The 22,532-nt window shown below is 44.3% G+C and overlaps 1 protein-coding gene across 1 annotated transcript; it reads left to right on the forward strand.

Moving 5' to 3' along the window:
• The first annotated feature begins 972 nt into the window (after window positions 1–972).
• PRDM14 (PR/SET domain 14) lies at window positions 973–17,186 on the forward strand. The gene is made up of 7 exons (XM_014862649.3): window positions 973–1,663; window positions 2,199–2,252; window positions 2,340–2,497; window positions 3,511–3,781; window positions 7,894–8,096; window positions 13,961–14,062; window positions 16,520–17,186. The coding sequence occupies exons 1-7, from the start codon at window positions 973–975 to the stop codon at window positions 16,745–16,747; spliced, it is 1,707 nt and encodes a 568-aa protein (XP_014718135.3). The 3' UTR covers window positions 16,748–17,186.
• The last annotated feature ends 5,346 nt before the right edge of the window (window positions 17,187–22,532 follow it).

Consider the following 22,532-nt stretch of genomic DNA (forward strand, 5'->3'; position numbering starts at 1 on the left):
CTGAGTCACGACCCTGCTTGGTTTCCTGATTGGACTCATTGATCTTGCCCTCAAGACCCGCCGCCCTGACGGGGCTCCAGTCCTCAGCCTTGGTGAACTCGTGTCGGTTCAAACGCCGCCCTTTCGGGGTGGCGGCGGCGGCGGCGGCGCAGGGGCGCGAGGGCCGGCGGCCGGGAGGCTGCTCTCCCACCTGGCCGGGGGCTCGTCCTTGCCTGCTCCCAGAGGCGACCCCAGGCCCCCTGCGCCCCCAGGTGGGGCAGCTGGAGTTTCCCGAGGGACTTGAGGCGTGTGGCGGGACTCGGCCCACGTGAGACGCCGGGCGCTGGCTGCGGAGCTCGGAGGGGAGCCGGAGGGGGCACCCTGCTCCTCCCGGCGGCGGGGACCGCCAGGTCCGCGGGGTCAGAGCTGGGGCTCGCAGCGGGGCGGCCTCCGGGACCTGCCCCCTGCGCCATCCGACGCGGGGCCCTTGGCCCTTCCCTCCCCGCTGGGGACCCAGAGGCGCTCGGGGCTGCCGCCTGCCCACAGCTCCGTGCGGGCTTGCGCTCGGCTCCCGGCCGCGGCCCCGGCGGCTCCGACCGACGCTGCGAGAGTTTGTTGGATGGACGGGAGGGAGGGAGAGGGAACTTGAACCAGATTTTGCAGGAGGCGGGTTCGGGACGCACCTGGAGAGGGGGGCTCGGAAACCCGCCGTGTTCGGTCAAGGTGTGTTTGGAGGGGGAAGGCAAAGGCGACCCCTCCCAGGAACTTGGAGTCGGGCGGGTTCCTGGCAGATTTTCGTTTTGGGTTTTTCTGTGTTTGTGTTCATTGCTGTTTTTTCGTTTTGTTTGTGGAGTAGGGCTTGCGGGATTCAAGTGGGAAGTTTATCCAGTTCCCTCCGACCTGGGGCTGGCGCGCATGGTGGAGGCCAGGCGGCGAGAGCCCCTCACCCGTCCGCGCTTGCTTTCCGCAGACGCGCCGCGCGCCGCGGCGGGGATGGCTCTGCGGCCGCCAGGCGAGGCCGGCCCCCAGGACAAGGTGTGCTACCCGCCCGAGAGGCTCCAGAGCAGCCCCCCTCGTCTGGCCGCCTACTACACGCCGTACCTGCCCTTTGGCCACTACGGGAACAGCCTCGCCGCTGCGGAGGAGAACTTCCAACCTTTCCGGCAGCTGGAGGCCGCCGTGTCTGCATCCCAGGCGGTGCCCCCCTTCGCCTTCCGGCCGGCGCCTCCCTTGCTGAGCCCCGGCCTGGCCCTCCAGAGGGAGCCGCTCTACGATCTGCCCTGGTACAGCAAGCTGCCGCCGTGGTACCCCATTCCCCACCTCCCCAGGGAGGGGCCGCCCTTTCTGAACAGCAGCCGCGAGTGTACGGGCGCCGCCAGGGAAGGCTTGGGCCACAGCGACAGTGACCAGTGTTGTGGACCTGAAATTCTAATTCCACCGCCCCCTGTGGACGCTTCCTTGTTCCCTGAGAGGCTGAAGACCTCCCAGTTATTACCTTGCTCCTCCACCAAGCGGTCTGAGGATGGCCCCAAACTCGGGAGCCAGGAGAAGAAGTCGCCTCGGCCTTACCACTTCACCCAGGAGGACCTGTACTTAGTTCTGTACGGAGTCATCCCCAGCCTGGAGCCCTCAGCGCGCCTGCACCATGCGATTTCGGGCCTCCTGGTCCCCACAGACAGCTCGGGTAAAGGCAGTCGACATGAACCGGGAGATGGGTTGGACGGGAATAGAGGTGGGAGGGGGCAGGAGTAGGCAAGCGACGCTGGAGGTGGATCTGAGGCTGTACAAGTCTGGCAGGGGTGTGTAGGTGCTTCCATCAGAGGACGGAGCCCTGGGAGCCAGGCTCACTTTTGAGGCCCTGCTTGCTTGACGACATGACTCCTGAGGTTGGTTTTAGTGAGAGCTGAAGGTGAGGAGAGAAATGGTTCATGCAGCAGACTTGTCACCCGGGATCAGATTCTACCTGGATGTGCAGGGTCTCCATGAGAGTCCCAGCTCAGCCATGCACCTTGACCTTAGACAAAATCTTAAATTTGCAAAATGGGGTTAATTACGTCACCTTGCAAGGGTTGTTCAGAGTCCCACATGAGAAACTGTAAAAGGACCAGGAAAAATAGGAAGGATAGGTAAACATCGAAGTGATGGTAATGGTCGCCTTCTAGGGAGTAGGGAGGGAGGTGCCTTATGAATTTTAACTTTCTAACCCTGTCTTTTTCTAGGGTCTGATTCTCTTCCTCAAAGTCTGGATAAACACTCCCTTCGTCTACCAGAAGGTAGGCGGGGCGCCTTGCTTGCATTTCTTTCCTCAGACAGACGTGGTCATTTTCCTCAGTGGCTTTCCCGCTTCGGGTTTCCTCTAGGTCTCTGCCTCAGGCAGACTGTGTTTGGCGAAGTTCCACATTTTGGTGTGTTCTGCAGTAGCCACATTGCCAAAGGAGCCAGATTTGGGCCCTTTCAAGGTAAAGTGGTCAACGCCAGTGAAGTCAAGACCTATGGAGACAATTCTCTGATGTGGGAGGTAAATATCTTTCTGGTGGGTTGGCTCAAAGTGAGGAGGAGGCTGGTGGGGAAAAATCTTGGCGTCTGCCCCTCTGGGAGCGTCCTGGCCTGGGAGAGGGACACTCAGGGCAGTAATCTGCTGTCTGTGCTGCCTGTTTTGCAACATAAAGGGAAGGAAAGGCGGGTGTTCACTCCCTGAGGATAGCGCCCGGCAGGAATTCTATGTATTTTTTGGTACCTTAAGTCATTTTAGTGTGTGAAGATTAGTCGTGGAATATACATTTAAAGAATTAATACACTGTGTTATATTTAGAGACAAAACCAAATGCTTTAAATATAGAGTGATGCTGAGAATATCCCAAAGGGAATAAAAACAAATTTTAAAATTTCGATATCATTTGCCTCTGAAATTAGCTAAGGGTTTGTAAAAATTGGTACTCTTGACTGTGTGTGGCATATGCTGGTGGGACTGCAGTTTGTCAGAATATATCAGATAACCCCTCCTTGACCCCGAATTTCTACTTCTGGGAATATAGTTGAGGAAAGTAATCTGAAATTCAGACCATGAGGAAGATGTTAATCATAGGGTTGTTTATAATAACAAAACATTGGATACAGTAGCATTGCGCACAGCAGAGAAAGAACTAAATTATGGCTCCGTTAACATGCATGAAAACTAGGTCAGGATAAAATACAAAACTAAGTGGTTGTCTTTAAGGGATGAAATTAAATGTGCCCTCTTGTTTCCCTTAACCTCTACTTATGAAATTAACGTATGCTCACTATGGAAATTTGGAAATCAAGAAAGTGATAAAAGTAACAACATTTTAAAAATGTCACATCACCTATAGAGAGATTCTTAAGTTAATAAATCTATTTAGGCTTAATAATAATTTAATATTAATAATAAGAAAACTATTCAGTGGATTAAAGGGTGTGATTTGGATTTTAAATTTTAATGAGTACATTTGTTGTATAGGTTAGCCCCCCAAAAAAGTGCATTTTTCAAACTTCGTGTCTTATTTCATTTAGATCTTTGAAGATGGTCATTTGAGCCACTTTATAGATGGGAAAGGAAGTGCGGGCAACTGGATGTCCTACGTCAACTGTGCGCGGTTCCCCAAGGAGCAGAACCTGGTGGCAGTGCAATGCCAAGGGCAGATCTTCTATGAGAGCTGCAAGGAGATCCACCAGAACCAGGAGCTCCTTGTGTGGTATGGAGACTGCTATGAAAAGTTCCTGGACATTCCCGTGAGCCTTCAGGTCACAGAGAAGGGGAAGCAGGCCTCCGAGCCCTCGGAGGGTGAGTGTACTCCTCGAACGCGGAGGCCCTCCTGGTGGAAGGACGGGGCTCTTTTCAAACATGAGCACCTTCCCGCAGCTTCTCTGCTTGCTTCTGGCGCTCCTCCCTCCCAAAGGCTGGGGCAGGAGACTAAACTGAGGGTGTCTCTAACCAGGGGGACCCAGCTGGAGGAAAGTGCCCTCATTTTCCCAAAGCTGTTGAAGCTACTTGTATTCACAAGGATACCTATTCTTTTGCCCCTTTACCCCCTCTTGGAAATAAAAGTGAAATAAATGGATGCAAGCTTTGCCTTATGGGAGCCAGATTCTGATTCATCTCTGCTCAAGCTAACACAGCTATGGAGTCAGAACTCTAGAGCAGTGTTTTTCAAATGGTGGCCTATAGTATCTTAATGGGGTGGGAAATCAATTTAGTGGTGGAGACCAGCATCAGAGGAAAAAAAGAGAATAAGGATAAAATAGAATGGGAAGTATTGATGTAATTCCTACTTGAGTAAGATAACCCTTGTTTGGTGAGGTTTTTGGTTCAAATGGGTATGTGTGTGTATGCTGGGTCTCAGTCATCAAATGAATTTCTTACTGTGGGTCTCAGTCAACTTTGAGAAGCATTGAGCTAGACTCTCGCTCTCCAGTGTTGATGTGGATGTGAATACCTGGGGATGCTGGGAAGATGTAGATTCTCATTCAGGGTTGGGACCTGAGATTCTGCATTTCTATGAAGGTTTCAGGGAATGCTGATGCTGCTGGTCCCTGGACCGCATTTGAACAGCAAAGAGCTAGAGGACCACTGACCCACTCACTCTCTGGGAGTGAGCCCCTGGAATTTGTGCTTTAAATAAGCTCTCCGAGTGATTTTTATATGCACGAAAGTTTGGGAACTACTGATCTAGTAGGTGGGATAAGACAAATGCAAATTACTGTAATATGAGAAATCAGATAGAAGACCACCTTATTAGGTTATAATAAATAACAGGTTAAGGAAAATGTGAATTGCATTCATCACACACTGCAGGGATTGCCTGCCTGCATGTCCCAGCTAGACTGAGACCTTCAGGGCAGGAATAACCCTCAACGCCTTAATATCTCCTGCTCCTTGATCCCAACATGCATTGAATGAAGGAGAAAGACACTGCGAATAAGTTGGGAGAAACTGCTTTAGGGATGAGATGGAATGAGACATATGATAGGCAGGGAGAGAGGGCAGGCAATCCAGGCTCAGGGAAGAGTGAAGCCTGAGGCGAGGACGTGTTCCTCAGGGATTAGGAGGTGAATAATGAGCGGTATCTTTCTAGAGGCCGAATAATGAGGGCTTGTCAGAATTGTTTCAGTGAACTGTCTTCCTCCTACCCCACTGTGTGGTTGGGGTCTGGGTGGGGTGGTGGTGAGGTGGTGGGATTCTCTCGAGTCCTAGAACTCACAGTTGTCTCCTGCTTAGCACCAAGCCAAGTAAGTCCTTTTGGACACTTGCAAAAATGTACCAATCCACTTTCGAAATGAAAGTGAAAATGCATTTGAGAAAAATACATGCTTGATAACTCAACAAAATTTAATCATTTTCCTTTTGAAAAAGTATTTAACACTACGTATAGAGCTATTAAAGTGTTCATAACCTTTGATGTCTCAGTAATACTCTTCTGGAAATTTGTCTTCAGGAAATAATCCAAAAGGAAAAGCCTTGTGCATGAGGATTTTTACTACAGCACTATCCATGTTGTAGTGAGAAAGCACAAACAACCTAAATGGTCAGTAGTAGAATAATTGTTAAGTAAATGATGATGTATTAACATGGAATGGTACACAGATATCAGAGATCTCAATCGTGTGATGAGCAACAGGGATGAGAGCTTGAGAATAATGGGACAAACCCAGCATGCGGTTACCTGTGCTCCAGTTCTGAGCCAAATTATATCTGATGCTTACAGCACTGTCAAAATAATAGGTATTTTGGACAATATGTGGAAGGGAACCTGTAAATAACTTAATTCATTGGGAAGAATTATGGATGAATTCCTTTGTTTTCTATTATGAATGTTTTTGGAAAGGATAAAAAGGAAAGAAAAGTCAAAATTCCTTTGTCCTCTCAAAACTGTTTTTCTCAAAGGCTTTTGGGGAGAACTGGTGGGAGCCTTCCCCTTTAAGGTCTTGAGTGGGAGGGAAGGGTCTGGACCCTATGTGGGCGGGTTATTTGAGTATACAAGCCTGCAGAGTGTGTGTTTTGGGGGATGGAGGTGTGGAATGTGAAGACAACTCTTAATCGTTACCAAACTGTCTGAACTGGGTGTTTGTAGTGGGGCAGAAAGCGTCATCGTTGGTACTGAGACACCAATGGCTAAAAAGAGTAGCTCATGGAGATGGGGAGAAGAATGAGGAAAGGGAACAGGGTAAAATTAGGTTAAGAGGATTTCCAAAGACCTGAGCAGAAAACGTGGGCAGCTGAAGCCTAATTAGTAAGGGTGGTGTGTCTTTTTCACCTAAATGGTTGTTCTTATGCAAACTCACTGCTGAACCTTTATTCTGAATTTTGGTGTGCTTTAGCACTTTGATTTGTAAAGATCGCTGACCGTGTCCTGCAGACCCTCTCTTTCCACCCCAGGAAGCAGGAAGGCCAGGTATTTCTGACCAATGAAAATTCTAGCTCTGAGCCAAAACCGCCCCAGCAGGGGCATTCAGAGAGCATTAGCACCTCAATGAAAGTGATAGACGTGGCAGGGCGAAGCCTGGTCCTGGGGTGGGCGGTTGCCTTCCTGGTTATTTACTTAATGGATGGTTTATTTCCTTAGCCACCTGTTAAACGTGCCTGGGACATAGTTGTCAACTAACAAAGCCCCTGATGGATAGCTTCCTGCTGTCCTGATGCCAAAAAGATTTCCATCTACAGACCCCTGCATACACTCACTCCTGGCTCTTCTCTCCCTCCCTGGGGCCAGACAATGAGGTCTCAGTGATGCATTCAGTCAAAGCTACTTTATCCTCTGGAGTCCAGAGCGACCTCGGCAAGGATGCTTTTGTAGGTGGCCCCTGTCCTCTCCCCTCCCCCCAACATATAGACACCCCTGGACCTGGGATCTCCTTTGCTAGAGTCCGCCGCACCCTCTCTAACCTCTCTCCTCCCCCTCTCTCCTCTGTTGATAAAGACAGAGTTACCTTTCTTGGCCTTGTCTATCACCCAGTGATAGCATCACTCATGGTGGTAAGAACTCAATAAGTGTTAGAATTAAATTAATCATGGTGACAACCCTATGTATTAAGGAAGGTGAGATGTTGTCATCCTTACTCTATACCAGAAAATTCTAGCTCTGGAATCCTCCCCAAAAGTTCAGAGAAGTGAACTCTAAGATAAAAGGGTGCTTAAGGCTTTGTAAATGGGGTCAGATGGAACAGCACTTGTGACCCCTGGGAGGGAAGCTGTGGGTTCCCACTGTTGTCCTGGGGGAACTGCTTTGAACTTGTAGCTCAGACTGATCTGAAAGGAACAATGAGACGGGTGTGTTTGGTATAGTCACCTTGTAACGCATGCCAGTCAGGAGTGTTCAAGAACTATAGGACTGAACTGCTCTTAAATGGGGCCATAGACGGGGCTTCCTCAACAGATAGGTTGCAGGAAGTAAAAGGGAAGGAGAGCCTACTGGTTAAGAAAGTGAAGAGACGTGGCAACTGTGGACAATATGTAGACTTTGCATCTTAAATTGAACAAACTGGCTGTGAAATAATTATACAAACATATGTATGTGTATATATGTACTCACAGATACATGTATTTCTATTAAGGAATATGAGTTAATTGTTTAGGTATGACAATGGCATTATGGTTATGCTTTTAAAAATCTTTATCTTTTAAAGGTTACTGTCTGAGGTATTTATGAACCAAATGATAAGTTAGTATTAGTTTAATCCATTGTGGAGGGAAGGGACATAAATGGAAACAAAATTGACTATGAGTTGGTGATTGTTGAAGCTTGGTGCTGGGCACATGAGGGTTTATTCTATTATTTTGACTGTGGTATATGTTTAAAATTTTCTGTGAGAAAAAGTTTTTAAAAATCATCTTGGAGGAAGTAAGAATGAGGGAAGGAAGCTGACAAAGCCACTGGCACTTATCCCTGTGTTTGACAGAGTCTGCAGAAGGTTACAGATGTGAAAGATGTGGAAAAGTATTTACCTACAAATATTACAGAGATAAGCATCTCAAGTACACCGCCTGTGTGGACAAGGGTGACAGGAAATTTCCTTGCTCTCTCTGCAAAAGATCCTTTGAAAAGCGAGACCGGCTGCGGATCCATATCCTTCATGTCCATGAGAAGCACCGGCCTCACAAGGTAGGAATGAGGGCGGCGAAGGATCCCGCCCATCGCTCCCTCTGCCTTCAGGCTCCTTCCCCAGACCCCTGAGTGCACCAAGGGCCTCCTGGCAAGTTGCTGGGACACAATGCCTGATGAGACAGGGTCTCTGAAGGAGGTGACAGTGCTATGGAAGGGCAGACATGGACTAATGCAGTGACGTATTAGTGACAGAATGGACGTACAGGGTAGAGAGGAGCGCTGAGGAAGGAATGTCCACTTCTACCTGACACCTGGGTAATGGAAGGCCTCATAGAAGAGGTGGCCTTGAGCCGAGTCTGGAGGGACAATGGGGTATTCTGATTTGTATTGGATGGAAGCAGGGTTGGTTGGGCAGGGGGAAAGGATTGTGACATTCCAGGCAGGAAAGAGCCTGGCATGTGTTGTGAGGTGACTTCACTTTGTTCCGTAATCTGTGCAGGCATAGTGATGGCTGTAGGCGAGGATGAAGCGTAGGCATGGTCCAAAGCATGGAGGCCTCTACGGCATGCCAAGGATTTGGTGAGGACGAAAAGCAGTGGTGGCATTAGGGAGCCATTTTCTGCCGTTCCAGAAATCTGGTTGCACTGCCAGGCTTGGTGCAAAAAAATGCAAGCTACCATTGGGCTTAACTAGAAAGAGGACAGGGCTGGGGTACAGATGGACTCGGTCTGACTCCGTGTCCTGTCAGGACTAGCTGACAAGGCTGCAACCTTGAGGGACTCCTCTGAGCCCCAGTTTTTCTCCTGAAAACTGAGAGTAATCATAAAATTGCCTTTGTCTCTCCCCTCCAGTTCACAGCTAAGCTTTTGGAAAAATCACATTTAATCAGTACATTACGTTCTGTGAAGTTTGAATATCTTTACAGTTATCACATATTATTTTTGTAACTCTAAGAACATTTTAGGGGCCGGCCTGGTGGCGCAGCGGTTAAGTTTACACTTTCTGCTTCAGTGGCCCAGGGTTCGCCGATTCGGATCCCGGGTGCGGACATGGCACCGCTTGGCAAGCCGTGCTGTGGTAGGCGTCCCACATATAAAGTGGAGGAAGATGGACATGATGTTAGCTCAGAGCCAGTCTTCCTCAGCAAAAAGAGAGGAGGGTTGGCAGTAGATGTTAGCTCAGGGCTAATCTTCCTCAAAAAAAAAAAGAACATTTTAAATATTAAGGCAGTGAAATTATTTCTCACCCATAGACTGGCAAAAATAAAAAATGACACTGGCCAGTATTCTGATGGTGAAGAGTTACAGACTATGTTCATCAACATAGAATTGGCTATATAAATTATGGCTTATTAAGCAAAACCAAGTTGTAGGCTAGGTATAGAATGATGCCATTTGAAATATTTTATTATGTATGCTGTGTATGATGTTTACATATAAATGAAAAACAGTCGGCAAGAAACACGTTCAACTGCTAACTGTCACTCTGGGAGTACGATTGAGGATGAAGCAAGAGTGATTTTTATATCTTTACTTGGTAAGCTTTAAATTGTTATTCCCAATTTTTGTTTTTTAGCATGAGAAAATAGTGTGTGCTTGGCAAATTCAATTTGGAGAAAGGACAAAATAAAAACCATTTGATATGCTGTGGCCCAAAGTTAAGACATCTTAGGTGTCTTTTTTTCTATATGTGTGTGTGTAATTGTAGTATGTTTGGAATCATGCTGAGTATCATGAGGCTGCTTTCTGACTTAACATTACATCCTGAGTAATTTGTGAACATAATCATGGCGATATCAGTATATTAGATGGGTGCGCCATAATTTATCTAACCAATCCCCTGTTTTGTGCCCCTCCCCTTATTGCTGCAGTGAACAGTATTATATAGAAATCATGATCTCTGTTATCCATTTCTGATTATTTCTTTGGGATAGATTCTCAGAAGTACCAAAACTGGGTCGAAGGATGTGTTCAATTTTAAGGCTCAAATCTAGTTGCCAAACTGCTTCCCAGAGAAAGTGTCAATTCATAGTCCAACCTGCTGGGCTTGCGGTGTAGTCAGCAGCCCCAGGTCTCCTGCACAATATTATCCTTTTTATGATGAAAAATGGTGTCTTGCTTGAACTTGCATCGTTATCATTCATGAGGTTTAAATTTAAAAATATATTTTATTGACTGTTCGCATTTGTCCTGTGGTTTGTCAATGTATGCCCTTGGAAAGTATGTATTACAATGTGCTTTTGTAATAATTTAAAAGCCATATTTGATCACTTCTAGAATTTGGAGGGTTTTTTCACATTTTTATATTTCTGAAATTGGAATGTGTTCAACACCATAGTTTTAACGGGTAGCGTTTTCTTCTTTAGTTATCGCATAAAGTGTAATGGTGGCTCTTACAGTTAATGGGTTAGAGCATTTAGGATATTTGTAGTATTGGCTGCTGCTAGATCACAGGGCGTTTAAGAAAGTAGAAGCTACAGGATTAGTTTTTGTTTGTTTTGTTTTTGACTAAAGTGGACAGGAAAAAGTTATCAGAATTGGGTCAAGAAATTGCTGCTAGGCTGTTGGATGGGTCATTTGCCTAAACACTGAGGGCAGTGGTGGTCTTGAGCTGGCGTTCGAGGAGAGAAGCTGTACTCAGATACTGCTGTCTTTGAAACTGGGGAACTGAGGACCAGGAGGTCAATAGATGACAGGAGTGATACGGGAAGGGTGGTGGAAGCTGGTACTAGTGGAGTGTGGTGACTTGGCCTTCAAAAGAGGAGCTTTCATTTCTACCTGGCAATGGAAGTGAGGGAGTCCTGTCATACTCCGTGTTTCCAAGGGTTCTTGGGTTCTTGAGTTCTCTTCTCTTTGCAAACTCCCCCGGAATGTTCTTACCCTTTATCGTGACTCCAAATACCATTTAACACTGGGTTTCAGATGTCTAGCCAACAAGTCTGTCCTGAGCTCGAGGCACATGTCTAGCTGCTGCCTCACCATCTCAACCTGAATTTCTCATTATGTTCCAAAGATTGAGGTGTTTTCTTTTATTTTCACTGCTTAATATTTTTTATTCTCTTAGATTTCTGTATTTCCTATACTTTAGGCTGTGTACTTAACTTTTAAGATGATAAAGTTTATTTAATTTCTGCAGAAGCCTAAAAGAAAACACTTAATTTGGGGCCTGCCTGGTGGTGCAGCGGTTAAGTGCGCACGTTCCGCTTCTCGGCAGCCCAGGGTTCACCCGTTCGGATCCTGGGTGTGGATGTGGCACCGCTAGGCAAAAGCCATGCTGTGTTAGGTGTCCCACATATAAAAAAAAGTAGAGGAAGATGGGCATGGATGTTAGCTCAGGGCCAGCCTTCCTCAGCAAAAAAGAGGAGGACTGGCAGTAGTTAGCTCAGGGCTAATCTTCCTCAAAAAAAAAAAACAAAAACCACACAATTTAACTTGAACAGAAGAAAAACAAGCACTAGTGAAACAGACATGCAGAACTTCGATAAGTGATTTTTAACAAGAACAATCCTTTTCTGAAAGAAAAAAATTATTGATTGATTAAAATATCAGAAGATGCTGAGTGTACAACCAACAATGGAAAACCCTTTATTATCACCCTTCTTCCAGCATTTAAAACCTAAACGTTCTCCTTTTCAGATATCAGAGGAAATCCTTGTACTCCATAACAAGGAGTACCAAGATTTCATATGTGAGTTTAGAATGTCAGTCTTCTCCAACCTTTTTGTGTGTGTATGTGAGGAAGATTGGCCCTGAGCTAACATCTGTGGCAATCTTCCTCTATTTCATGTGGGTTGCTGCTACAGTGTGGATTGCTAAGCGGTGCAAGGTCTGCACCCAGGATCTGAATCTGCAAACCCCAGGCCACGAAAACAGAGCGCACGAACTTAACCACTGTGCTACCTGGCCGGCCCCTCCAACCTTCTGAAATACCTGACCAGTGGAGAGAGGGCTTTGTTCTTTCAGAAAGTGTTGTTTCTTACACTCCGTTAATTACTCAAAATTATGCCCGACTTTAACTGTATTTGTCTTTCATCTTTGACTTCCTTATGAGCTTTTGTTTTTTGCTGGGATTTCTAATTGCAAGAGATAATTTAGTTCTTAACTGAGTAAATCTTGTGATGATGTTTCCATCCTTGTTGAAAGCGTTCTTGATGGAGCTTGTTCTGATTTGAACCAGTTGCTCTCCAGGCCTGTGAACGGTCATATTTGGATATTTTTACCACCTTCCCGAATTAGTTCTACTGATTTTTCTATCCCACTCATCTTCCTTCTGCATTTCTTTTTTATATTACTGGGGCATATCTTCAAGTAATTATTTTTAAGCGTACTCTGAAAATTTCTCTGAGTCCTTCTGTGTCTGAGGATATTTTACTCACATCTTTGATAATTTGGCTGGATCTAGAATCTTAGAAATAATTCTCCCTCAGAACCTTCAAGGCATCGTTCCATTTTCTTCTATCATTTTATGCCAAGCTGGTTCTTGTTTCTTTGTAAATAACCAGTTTTCTTCTTTGTGGAAATTGTTCTCTATCTTTGAAGTTCTGAAATTTGGATGCCTTTTTCTTTTCTTTTTTTGTTTTGCTGTGTAATTGGTGGCGTCCAAAGCACGCTTCCCACCTGAAGGCACAAGTCCTAAGCTCACAGGGCTTTTCTTGTTCTCTTTAGTTATCGTCTGTCTTCCAGATCCTTCCCTGTCTCCTGGAAGTCCTTTTGACCAGGTGTTAGGCTGAATCTATGTCCTGGTGCTTAACTTCTAATTTTTTTTGCATAGCATCCTCAGACACATCCCCAACCTTATTTTTCCAAATCGTGTATTCAGTCCTTAGCAATTAGCTGGATCCGTTCAGGTACACAGCATTTCTAGTCACGACTTTTTTGTTGTTCTTGTTTGTTTTTAATTTCCAAGAGCAGTTTCATTTTCTAATTGCTGCCCTTTTATAATTGACCTGTTCTTTTGGCAAGATTAACTCGAACATCTGACTTTTTGTGCTTTAGTAATAAGAATACCTGCTCTTTATTAAAACTTCAAGTGGTACAGCAAAATTAGAGAAGACTTTAAAAATCCACGCAAAATTCTACTAAAAGTTCCCAGCTAAAAATACCACCTCTCCCATCTGTGCATGTAAGCACGGCTGGGGAGCAGGGTGTGAAAGCATAGTAGTTTCTTTACCTGGTTCAGAAGTCCTGAGAAGGTTGGACAGGACTCACCAGGGTCGAGAGCACAGAGAAACGTCATGAACTGTTCACAGCGAGCGGCTGCACTACATGTTCTCACCGGCCCCCCAAAATGTTACCCTCTTTTTGTAGGTACAACATGTGTCCACTCATCTCCCAGCCTTATTGCCATTTTGGCTACACATTCGTCACCACCCCCGCTAGATTGTTAGCTCCGTGTCTCTAGCAGAGAGTTGAGTCCGTAGTAGGTACTCCATTAATACTTGTTGAATTAATTGCACAGTGCTTGCAATTAACTCCTGCGAGGAAGACCAAGCAGCTATTTTGCCCTTGCCCATGAGGAAAAGCAAAAAATGAAAATTCCAAGGTTAACTGATGTGCTCTGGTCACACAGGTACTTGTTGACAGAGCAGGACTAACTCAGCCTTCTGTTACATGCCACGAACCCATTCGGTTCCCACATTCACGTCTGAAGCAACTGATACCCAAAGGCTTTAGATGAATTACCTGAAGTCACAGCATTGAACAGGCTCTGGACCAGAACCCATGCTGCCAGAGCCTTCACTGTGGCTCTGGGATGTCCTTCTGCTGTCTCTGATAGACCCTTAGCCTAGGTCTGCATGATCCTCTGCCTACAGACGCAGAATAGAAAGAGCAGTTCTGCTCTCTCCCCTAGATGAACACAATGATGAAATGAGCTTGCGAGGGAAGATGTGATTTCAGCTATATTTTTCTTTTTCACCTTAGTGTTCCACGTGTGGGAAATGTTTCTCTCAGTCTTCTAGCCTAAACAAGCACATGAGAGTCCACTCCGGAGACAGACCCTACCACTGTGTGTATTGTACAAAGGTAAATGGGCCCTCCTTCTAAGGCATTGGCCTTGAGCCCTGTGTGGGTGTCCATGGATAAGAACTTGAAGCATAAAGCCTGGCTTATAACGAGTTCTTAGTAAATTAGTCCATTATCAACCCAATCCCCATTTCCATCCCCAAATATGTTCAGATTTGTTTAAGATGGTCAGATATGACCTCCTATTGCCAAATTGGCATTTAGGACATGTATAATGAAATATACTCCTAAATTTACCAGGACCCGATGATTGCGGGCCTGATTACGTAGTATGTAAGAGTACAGACTCTTAAATGCTGCTGATCTTACTTTCTAGAGCAATGTTACTGAAGTGGCATCTGACCTATGTTATACAGAATATTGAATTATAAAAACGAAGAGACAAATATGTGGTTAGGGGTTACTAGAGTAGAAACAATAGTTTGACCATGCTTTAGAAATAGTAGACCAAAACATCCTGTGTCCTGTTTTGATGGCACACATCTGTGCTGTCTAATGCATAGTTAGCCATTAATCATACGAGGCTGTTTAAATTGATAAAAGTGAAATAAAATGGAAAATTCAGCAACTTGATTGCGCTAGCCACATTTCAAGTGCTCAAAAGCCCCGTGTGGCTAGTGACCATCAAAGTGGACAGCACAGACACAGAACATTTCCATCATCACAGAAAGTCTTATTGGGTAGCACTGAAATAGACTGTTTCTATTATCGAGTCATTTGAATTTTTTTATAGTAAAGCCATTAGAGGAATATAGACTGTCTTAGGGTGACTTCTAAACCTTCCAGAGAGAAATAAAAGATTGAATCTACCTGGCTTAGAGGAACTAATCCACCAATGAAATTGTGTCAAAAATGGAAATAATCATTCTAGAGTTCTAATTCTGATCCTCACCTTGTGCTTGTAGCTAACCTGGAAACTAAATTCACTTAGGCATAAATTAGCTATTTGGCATTCTGGCTTACACATTAGCCTCCCATTACTTAAGCTGATGAAAATTGGCTGTGTCTGGCTGTTCTAGGCAGGTACAGCTTGTGCACCTTAGCAGTGAAGCAGTTCCACATATGTCCAGACACCCTATTGTCGAGTGCTTGTCTCCCAGCCCCGCAAATTCAAGGTCACCAGTTTGACCTGGTGTTTTATGTCACTGTCAATGGACGCAAAAAACAAAGTCATTAACTTTCTAATATACTCCCTGAAAGTGACAAAGGTCAGAGCACAGTATTGAAATGAATGAGGGGAAACGTTATAAATAAGGGAAAGAACAGAAGTGGCCAAGAAAAGATACGTAAACACAACAAATACTTGGGAAGCTAAAATGTTATGGCCACTCTGGAAAAGTTTGGCAGTTTCTTTTAAAACTAAACTTGTAATTCCCAGATAACCCAGCAGTTGCTCTCCTGGGCACTTATCCCAGAGAAATGAAGGCTTATATGTTCACACAAAAACCTGTACACAAACGTTTGTAGCAGCTTTGTTCATAATAGGCCCCCCCCCGGCCCCGAAACAAGCCAGATGGCCTTTCATGGGTAGGGGATTAAACAGACTGTGGTACATCTGCACCATGGAATACTACTCAGCAGTAAAAAAGGAGATGAACCATTGTACACACAACCAGCTGGACAAATCTCCAGAGAATTACGCTGGGTAAGAAAGAGCCAATCCCAAAGGGTTCTCCATACTGGATGATTCCATGTACATAACATTCCTGAAATGATAAAATTATAGAAATAGAACAGATGAGTGGTTGCCACGGCTTAAGAAAAAAGTGGGAGTGGGAGGGATGGGGGTGGCTATAGAAGGGCAGCATGAGGGATCCTCATGATGAAAATGTTGTGTATCTTAACTGTGTCAACATCAATATCCTAGTTGTGATAATGAACTATAGTTTTGTAAGATGTAGTAACCATTGGGGGAAGCTGGGTAAAGGGCACACAGAATCTTCTATTTCTTATGACTGTATGTGAATCGATAATTATCTCAAAAAAGTTTAAAAAAATAAGAAAGGAACCAAGTAGGTACTGATTTATGCAAAGACATTGGCCAATATTAGCGACTCCTTCTGTACTGCAGTCTGTCTTGGAGTGTGGTCCTAGGTCCACCTGTTTTGGAATTGCTGGTTTAAATGCAGGTTCTTTAGTCTCATGTCAGATTTATTGGGCGTACTCTCTGGGGTAAGGTGGGCAAATCTGCACTTTTAACTAGTCCCCCATGTGATCTTAGCCACTGAAGAGCCACTGTTCTAACAGCCACCACTACTCAAAACCATCCAGTGACAAGTCAATCGTGTTCTTTTTGAGTAAGGCGGCTGCTGCTGACCACGAGTCCTTGATAGTGTAAAACCCCAGGTTCTTCAATTGGAGAACTAAGGGGCAGTAACAGTGAAAATAAGCCCGTTGTTTAATCGGTTGTCCAGTCGTTGGACGTTTACTTTTTCTTCTCTTTTCCATTCTCTGCAGAAGTTCACTGCCTCCAGCATACTCCGCACACACATCAGGCAGCACTCGGGGGAGAAGCCCTTCAAGTGCAAGTTCTGTGGCAAATCTTTTGCGTCCCACGCTGCCCATGACAGCCACGTCCGCCGTTCACACAAGGACGATGAGGGTTGTTCCTGTAGCGTCTGTGGGAAAACCTTCCCAGATCAAGAAGGCTGCTACTCCCACATGAAGTTTCATGAAGACCACTAGACCCCCGAGAATTAAGGACTTGGATTCTGTCTTTATGTTTCTTGTTTATGAGTGTGTTGAATGAACAAATGATAGTTATACTGAGATGAGACACAGAAAAATGGAACTGACCAATTAGCTGAATTAACCGGATTTATTGACTGATTTCAACAGCTTTCACAGAAATGATTTCCACAATTCCTAACAAGAATGGAATTTTAGTGAATTTACCTAAAAATAGTGAAAGCTGGCTGTTAATAGTGCTTACGGGTCTGGAAACTCAACATCAACCGTTCAAGGGGACTATAGTTCATTTTTGGGACTGGGAGTGGAGTCCTTAATTTCGTGATGAAAAAGAAGGAGGCCTTTTCTCTGTTTGCCGTGGACCCCTAATTGTAATGTGTCCGTGGCCATCACCTGTTATATTTCTTCATAGAATAAATTCTTTAAAAATGTGTTCAAACCGGAGCTTCATTAGCATTGTGTTCAGACATGAATTAATCTCCTGTTATGATTTGGATTCATTTCAAACCCTTCGTTCCCACTCTTATCTCAGCACATGACAAATGCCGGTTAATAATTTGGTTAGCGTCACAGAATTACCTAGAGGACACCAGTTACTTATTCACCCCACCATCTGTGACCTTTACCTAATTAGGGAAGAAAAATTCTTACCAAACGAATAAAGCTAAGACGTTGCCATAGGCTAAAAAATAAACATTAGTGTTTATATTGCTTTAGTTTTAAACTTGGTTTCATTCCTGATGAATAGACCAGTGGAATTTCTCGGGTCTTATTCATTAGCTGGTCTCTGCTAATATATAGAGTGAAAAGAAAAATGTGGCATGTAAGTTATCACAGGGCCCATGCAAGCAAGTGGGGGATGATCTTTTATAATGTGTCGGGGGAGCGTCGACTCGTCTCATGTAATAGCCACGTGTAGTGAGCATCAACCCTATGAGAGCGGACCACTGAGGTCTCCACTTTACAGATGAGGAAATCGAGGCTGAGAGTAAGGAAGTGGTACGACAGCGTCTGCCTCTAACGGGCAAAGCCAGGTCTGCCTGACTCCAAAGCCTTGCCTCTTAATGAACCAGCATGCTCAACTTAATCCTGCTAAGGAAACAGCATTTTTCCCTCAACTATCCCATTTGTCCCTATATTAAGACAAGCAGCAACAAACTTTTACATATTCACACGAAAATTTTGAGACCAGAAGGAAAGTGCTTTCTATGTAACCATAGCTACTAAGCCACTATGTCACATTCCTAGCCATGGTTCTATCGACTGCTGAGGTCCATGCTTCTCAAAATGGAGCAAATTCAATATGGAACAGATGCCCCTTCCGAGGGAGGCCCCCAGCTGTGGCTGAGGCCTTTGAGAAAGATGTAGTGCAGGTGGAAGGGCAGTGAAGGATTCTCCTCCAGGGAATTCGCTGCTGGACTGCGTCTGAGTAATTTATCCTAACGGGAATGGGCCCTGTTGTGGTAGGACTGTTTCACTTCATGTTAATTAAGTCAGAACAATGGTCTTTTGAAAAGATTGGGGCTCATCCTGTAATTAGGCAGCTTTTCTTTGACTGCTAGTTCAAAATACATTTATTTCTGTTTATGGGTTTGAAAGTTCTTTTAAAAATCAACCAGTAAAAAAAGACATCAGGAACTTGTGTGATGCCAATTTGTTCAAATTAACCATTCTTCCAACCAGAATACTAGCAAAGGAAGGTAATTTTTTTCTCTCTTTTAACAGTCACTCCAAAATGCATGTGTGCCCACACTAACTGGAAAACTGCACAATTTCTGACCTGTTTTCACAAAGTTTTGGTCACATACATGTCTCAATTTTTGCTTTGGATAATAAGTCAATTCATAACGTCTTTCTTTAGTGATTACCTTAAGCTCTCTTATGTTTATTTAAAATGTGTACCTCACCCATTTCTAAAGATAATTTGAGTCAGCTTATAACAATAATAAAAACAGACTAAGACAATAAAGTAAAAGACAAACCACCACACACAAAGTAGAATGAAACTGAAACTCTTGGCTGATATAATTACACTGGCTGCACATTGTTGGCACGTAACACAGAATGGTCTTAGGAGTTAGACAAACGCGTATTTGGCCAACATGTCCTCTGTATAATGTTGGGCAAGTTGTTTGACTTCCGAGGTTTAACATCCTCATCCATAAAATAATGTAACAATTATGTTGTAGGGTGTTGTAAGAATTAAATGAAACTAAACGACTTGCATTCTGAATGATACTTAATATTTCCTTTCTCTTAACCTGTCAGTCAAGGCAAAAGGAAAACCGAATGATGCAAATTTTATTGTTGAGATATACACTTGCTTTCAGGGGTTCTCAAAAGTGTGGTTCCCGGACCACAGCCTCAGCATCACCTGGGAACTTGTTAGAAAGGCAGATTCTCCAGCCCTACTGGATAGCTACTGACTCAGAAATTCTGGGGGTGGGGCCCAGCAATCGTATGAAAGTTTGAGAACCACCACCTTATCCGCAGCTACGAGCCTGCTTGATGGAATTTAGGGACGTCGTGAGTTAGTTTCTCTGCTCATACTTCTTTTCTCTACCTGAGTCTATGTGATGATAAACAGCATCTGTTCACTCATTAGAGTGGAAAAAAACGTATCAAAGGGGACATCTGAACCCTGGAGAAATAACTAGGCTTAAAGTAAAATGGCATCCGTGATATTGACGAAGCTCTTAATGGGCCCTCAGGGTGTCCTAGGAGACAGATGCTTGGAGCCTCTATGGGGCCCGCAGCAGGCTCAGCATCGCGGCCATAAAGTCACAGGTCGGTTTGCACCCAGACAGTTCAGGGAAGATCATAGTATGATAGAGATAAAATCACAAACACCGTCCTAGACCAGCTATTATTGGTGGGTCTAATTTTGACCCGACGGGTTGCACAGTATTTCATTCACGGTAGTTCTAAGTACTTTCAGAATGTTTTATGATCTCTTAGGGGCAGCAATTGCACTGAACTGTTATTTTATGGACCCTATTCAAAGTTCAGGTGAACAAATTTATACGTTGAATTCTTTCAGTAGAAACATTTAACATATATGTAATAATAGCATATTACAGCACTTGTTTGTTAATGGACATATGTCAAAATAGAATAACTAAAACTATTTTCAAAGAAAAATAGTGTTAAGAATAATATAGGGGCCGGCCTGGTGGCGCAGCAGTTAAATTCACACGTTTCGCCTCGCCAGCCCCGGGTTTGCTGGTTCGGATCCTGGGTGCAGACCTATGCACCGCTTGTCCAGCCATGCTGCGGCAGGCCATCCCACATAGAAAGTAGAGGAAGATGGGCATGGATGTGAGCTCAGGGCCAGTCTTCCTCAGCAAAAAAGAGGAAGATTGGCAGCAGATGTTAGCTCAGGGCTAATCTTCCTAAAATTAAAAAAAAAGAAGAAGAATATAAACTTCCCTCATCGATAATCTCTTCATAAAGTGTAGGACTGTCATAAAATCAAGAGTTTTCTGCATTATCTTAGGAGGTTATATATTCAGGAAATGTAAAGTTCATGATGCTCCATTTATTGCTGCGAAGAATTTTGACTTTATTGCTTTGTTGGCTTTAAAGTAACTTTAATAAAATCAATTGTATTTTGAAGTGAGATATTTAGCTCTAATCACAACTAGGGTAGAGAATATTTAGGAAGAAGACTATGGTCTTCATTTTGCATCTGATCTCAAAATAAAATATTCTTTCACTCATTCTTTTTCATCTTAAATTATCTCAGGGTTTTTGTAACCTCACATATTAAAAAGTGAGATAAATTGCGTGTTCTAGCCTTATGTAAATTCTACCTGTGGATTTGTGAAATTTGTTTTGGATTTATTTCTAGCGTAGTACTCTATGTTGAAAGCAGTTGCTATCAAGAAAATACATCAAAGGGATTGGAATTCCATTCTTGACTTTTACGAATGTTTAAAAATGCTGTGTTTTTCCACTTTCTTCCATGTGTTCTGACATCTATATATACATCAATTATTTTTAAAGTGCTAATAAAAATATTAGGCCAAATATGTGATTACCCGCCCCCCCCCATTCTTAACCAATTAGAAGTAGCAAGACAACTGAGAGGGAAAACACAGTCCACAGCCCACTGTGAGCTTGTTTTCTGTAACAGAAGGCTTTTTCCTCTTCTTTCCTTTGGAAAGGTTTTCTTAACCTCCCATGGCTGTCAGACCATGAGGACCTGAACCCAGGAAGGTGGGCCTTAGTCCTCTTGGTGAATTCCACTCTCTCAGCTTATCTGACTTAAAGGTGCCAGAGCCAAATTCTCTTAAATTTGACTTTGAAACTCTCTTCCACTAAACATGGGTGGAGTGTCTTCCAAGACTGTTGCTCCAGGTTCTCGTAGAGGGAGGTTGCTCTCTCTTTTCCCAGTTCTTAAATACCAAATCCCTTCAGCCACAAAAGCCCCCCTGGGCAAGCCCGGGGCAGATCCATTCCTGTCCCACCCCGGGAGGGTCTGAAATCTTCCCTGGTGACTAGGAGCCCAGGGCTGGGCAGTCAAGAGCAATCTGGAGATGGGATTCCAGTCTTTTCCATTTGCCAAAGGGGAAGACTGAAGGGCCTGGAAAGCCCACAGCTGAGGACAGTGCTCTGCTATAAGAACCAGAGCCCTTTTGGGGCAATCTGCAGCTCTGGGCACCAGGGGGGCGGGGCCTGAGTCTGAGGACTCACAAATGCCCAGTGGAGTTTGGAGGGGAAAGACCTCTTGAGCACGGCCAGCCAGGAACTTCGACAGTTGTCAACCCACAAATTGCAAAGGCCTCTCCTGGTTCACTGGCCACCTGGGTACTTACATGCCATTTTGTTTTACAAAGAGTGGTAGGATTCTAAGAGGGAGGGAGAGGAAATAAAAATGAAGAAGTGGATGTTTTTAATCTGTATCACTTCAATAACAAAAATAAAATGTCAAGAGACACTAGGAAATGAGGGTCTCTGTGTTAATTATATTAATTACAGAAACACTTCAATGCAGAATTGGGGAATTCTCTCTGAGAAAGCTAATCCCACAACCCAATGTCAGTCATCTATGAGTCCATCAGTTCGGGCTTAAAAACGGATTTCAGACGTCAAATGAGATGAGTGGGTTAGTGGTTACAGCTGTTTACTGATTCAGCCTCTGAGACAGTGACTGGCCCCTAACTTTCTCATACTAGATGACATTCTGAAAGACCGAGAATCCATATTTGGGAAAAAAATACAACCAGCCATTCATCTATCAAGTTTGTGATGTTTTAATTCCCAAATAGAAGGGGTTTGTTGGTATTAAAGCGGTCTCTATCAAGCTAAAGCCCCAGTTTCTCAAACTTGCCTAAAGATAAGAATTACCTGGAATGCCCTCAACCCTCAGGGCCCCAGGACCCTCCTTGAAACCACGAACCCAGTCCTGGGTGAGGGGAGGGCCTGTGAATCTGAAACTTTAATGAGGACCAAGATGATTCTTATCAGAAGTCTGGAAAATGTCAATCATCTTCAAAAAGTGGCATTTCGTGCCATCATTGTAGTATATACTCTAAGTAGCTCAGGAAGGTTTTCTGGGTCTTGAAGTGTTTTAAAACTGCTATCTAGGAAAAAAGATGAGTAAGTGAATTTGGGATCCAAAAATGAAACCACACAATAGCCAAAAGGTAGAAGCAATCCAAACGTCCATCAACAGATGAATGGATAGACAAAATGTGGGATGTCCAGATGTCCATATGATGGAATAGTATTCAACCTTAAAAGGAAAGAAATTCTGATACAAACTACAACATGGATGAAC

This window comes from Equus asinus, chromosome 12 (assembly GCF_041296235.1).
Source record: "Equus asinus isolate D_3611 breed Donkey chromosome 12, EquAss-T2T_v2, whole genome shotgun sequence".
Lineage (NCBI taxonomy): Eukaryota > Metazoa > Chordata > Mammalia > Perissodactyla > Equidae > Equus > Equus asinus.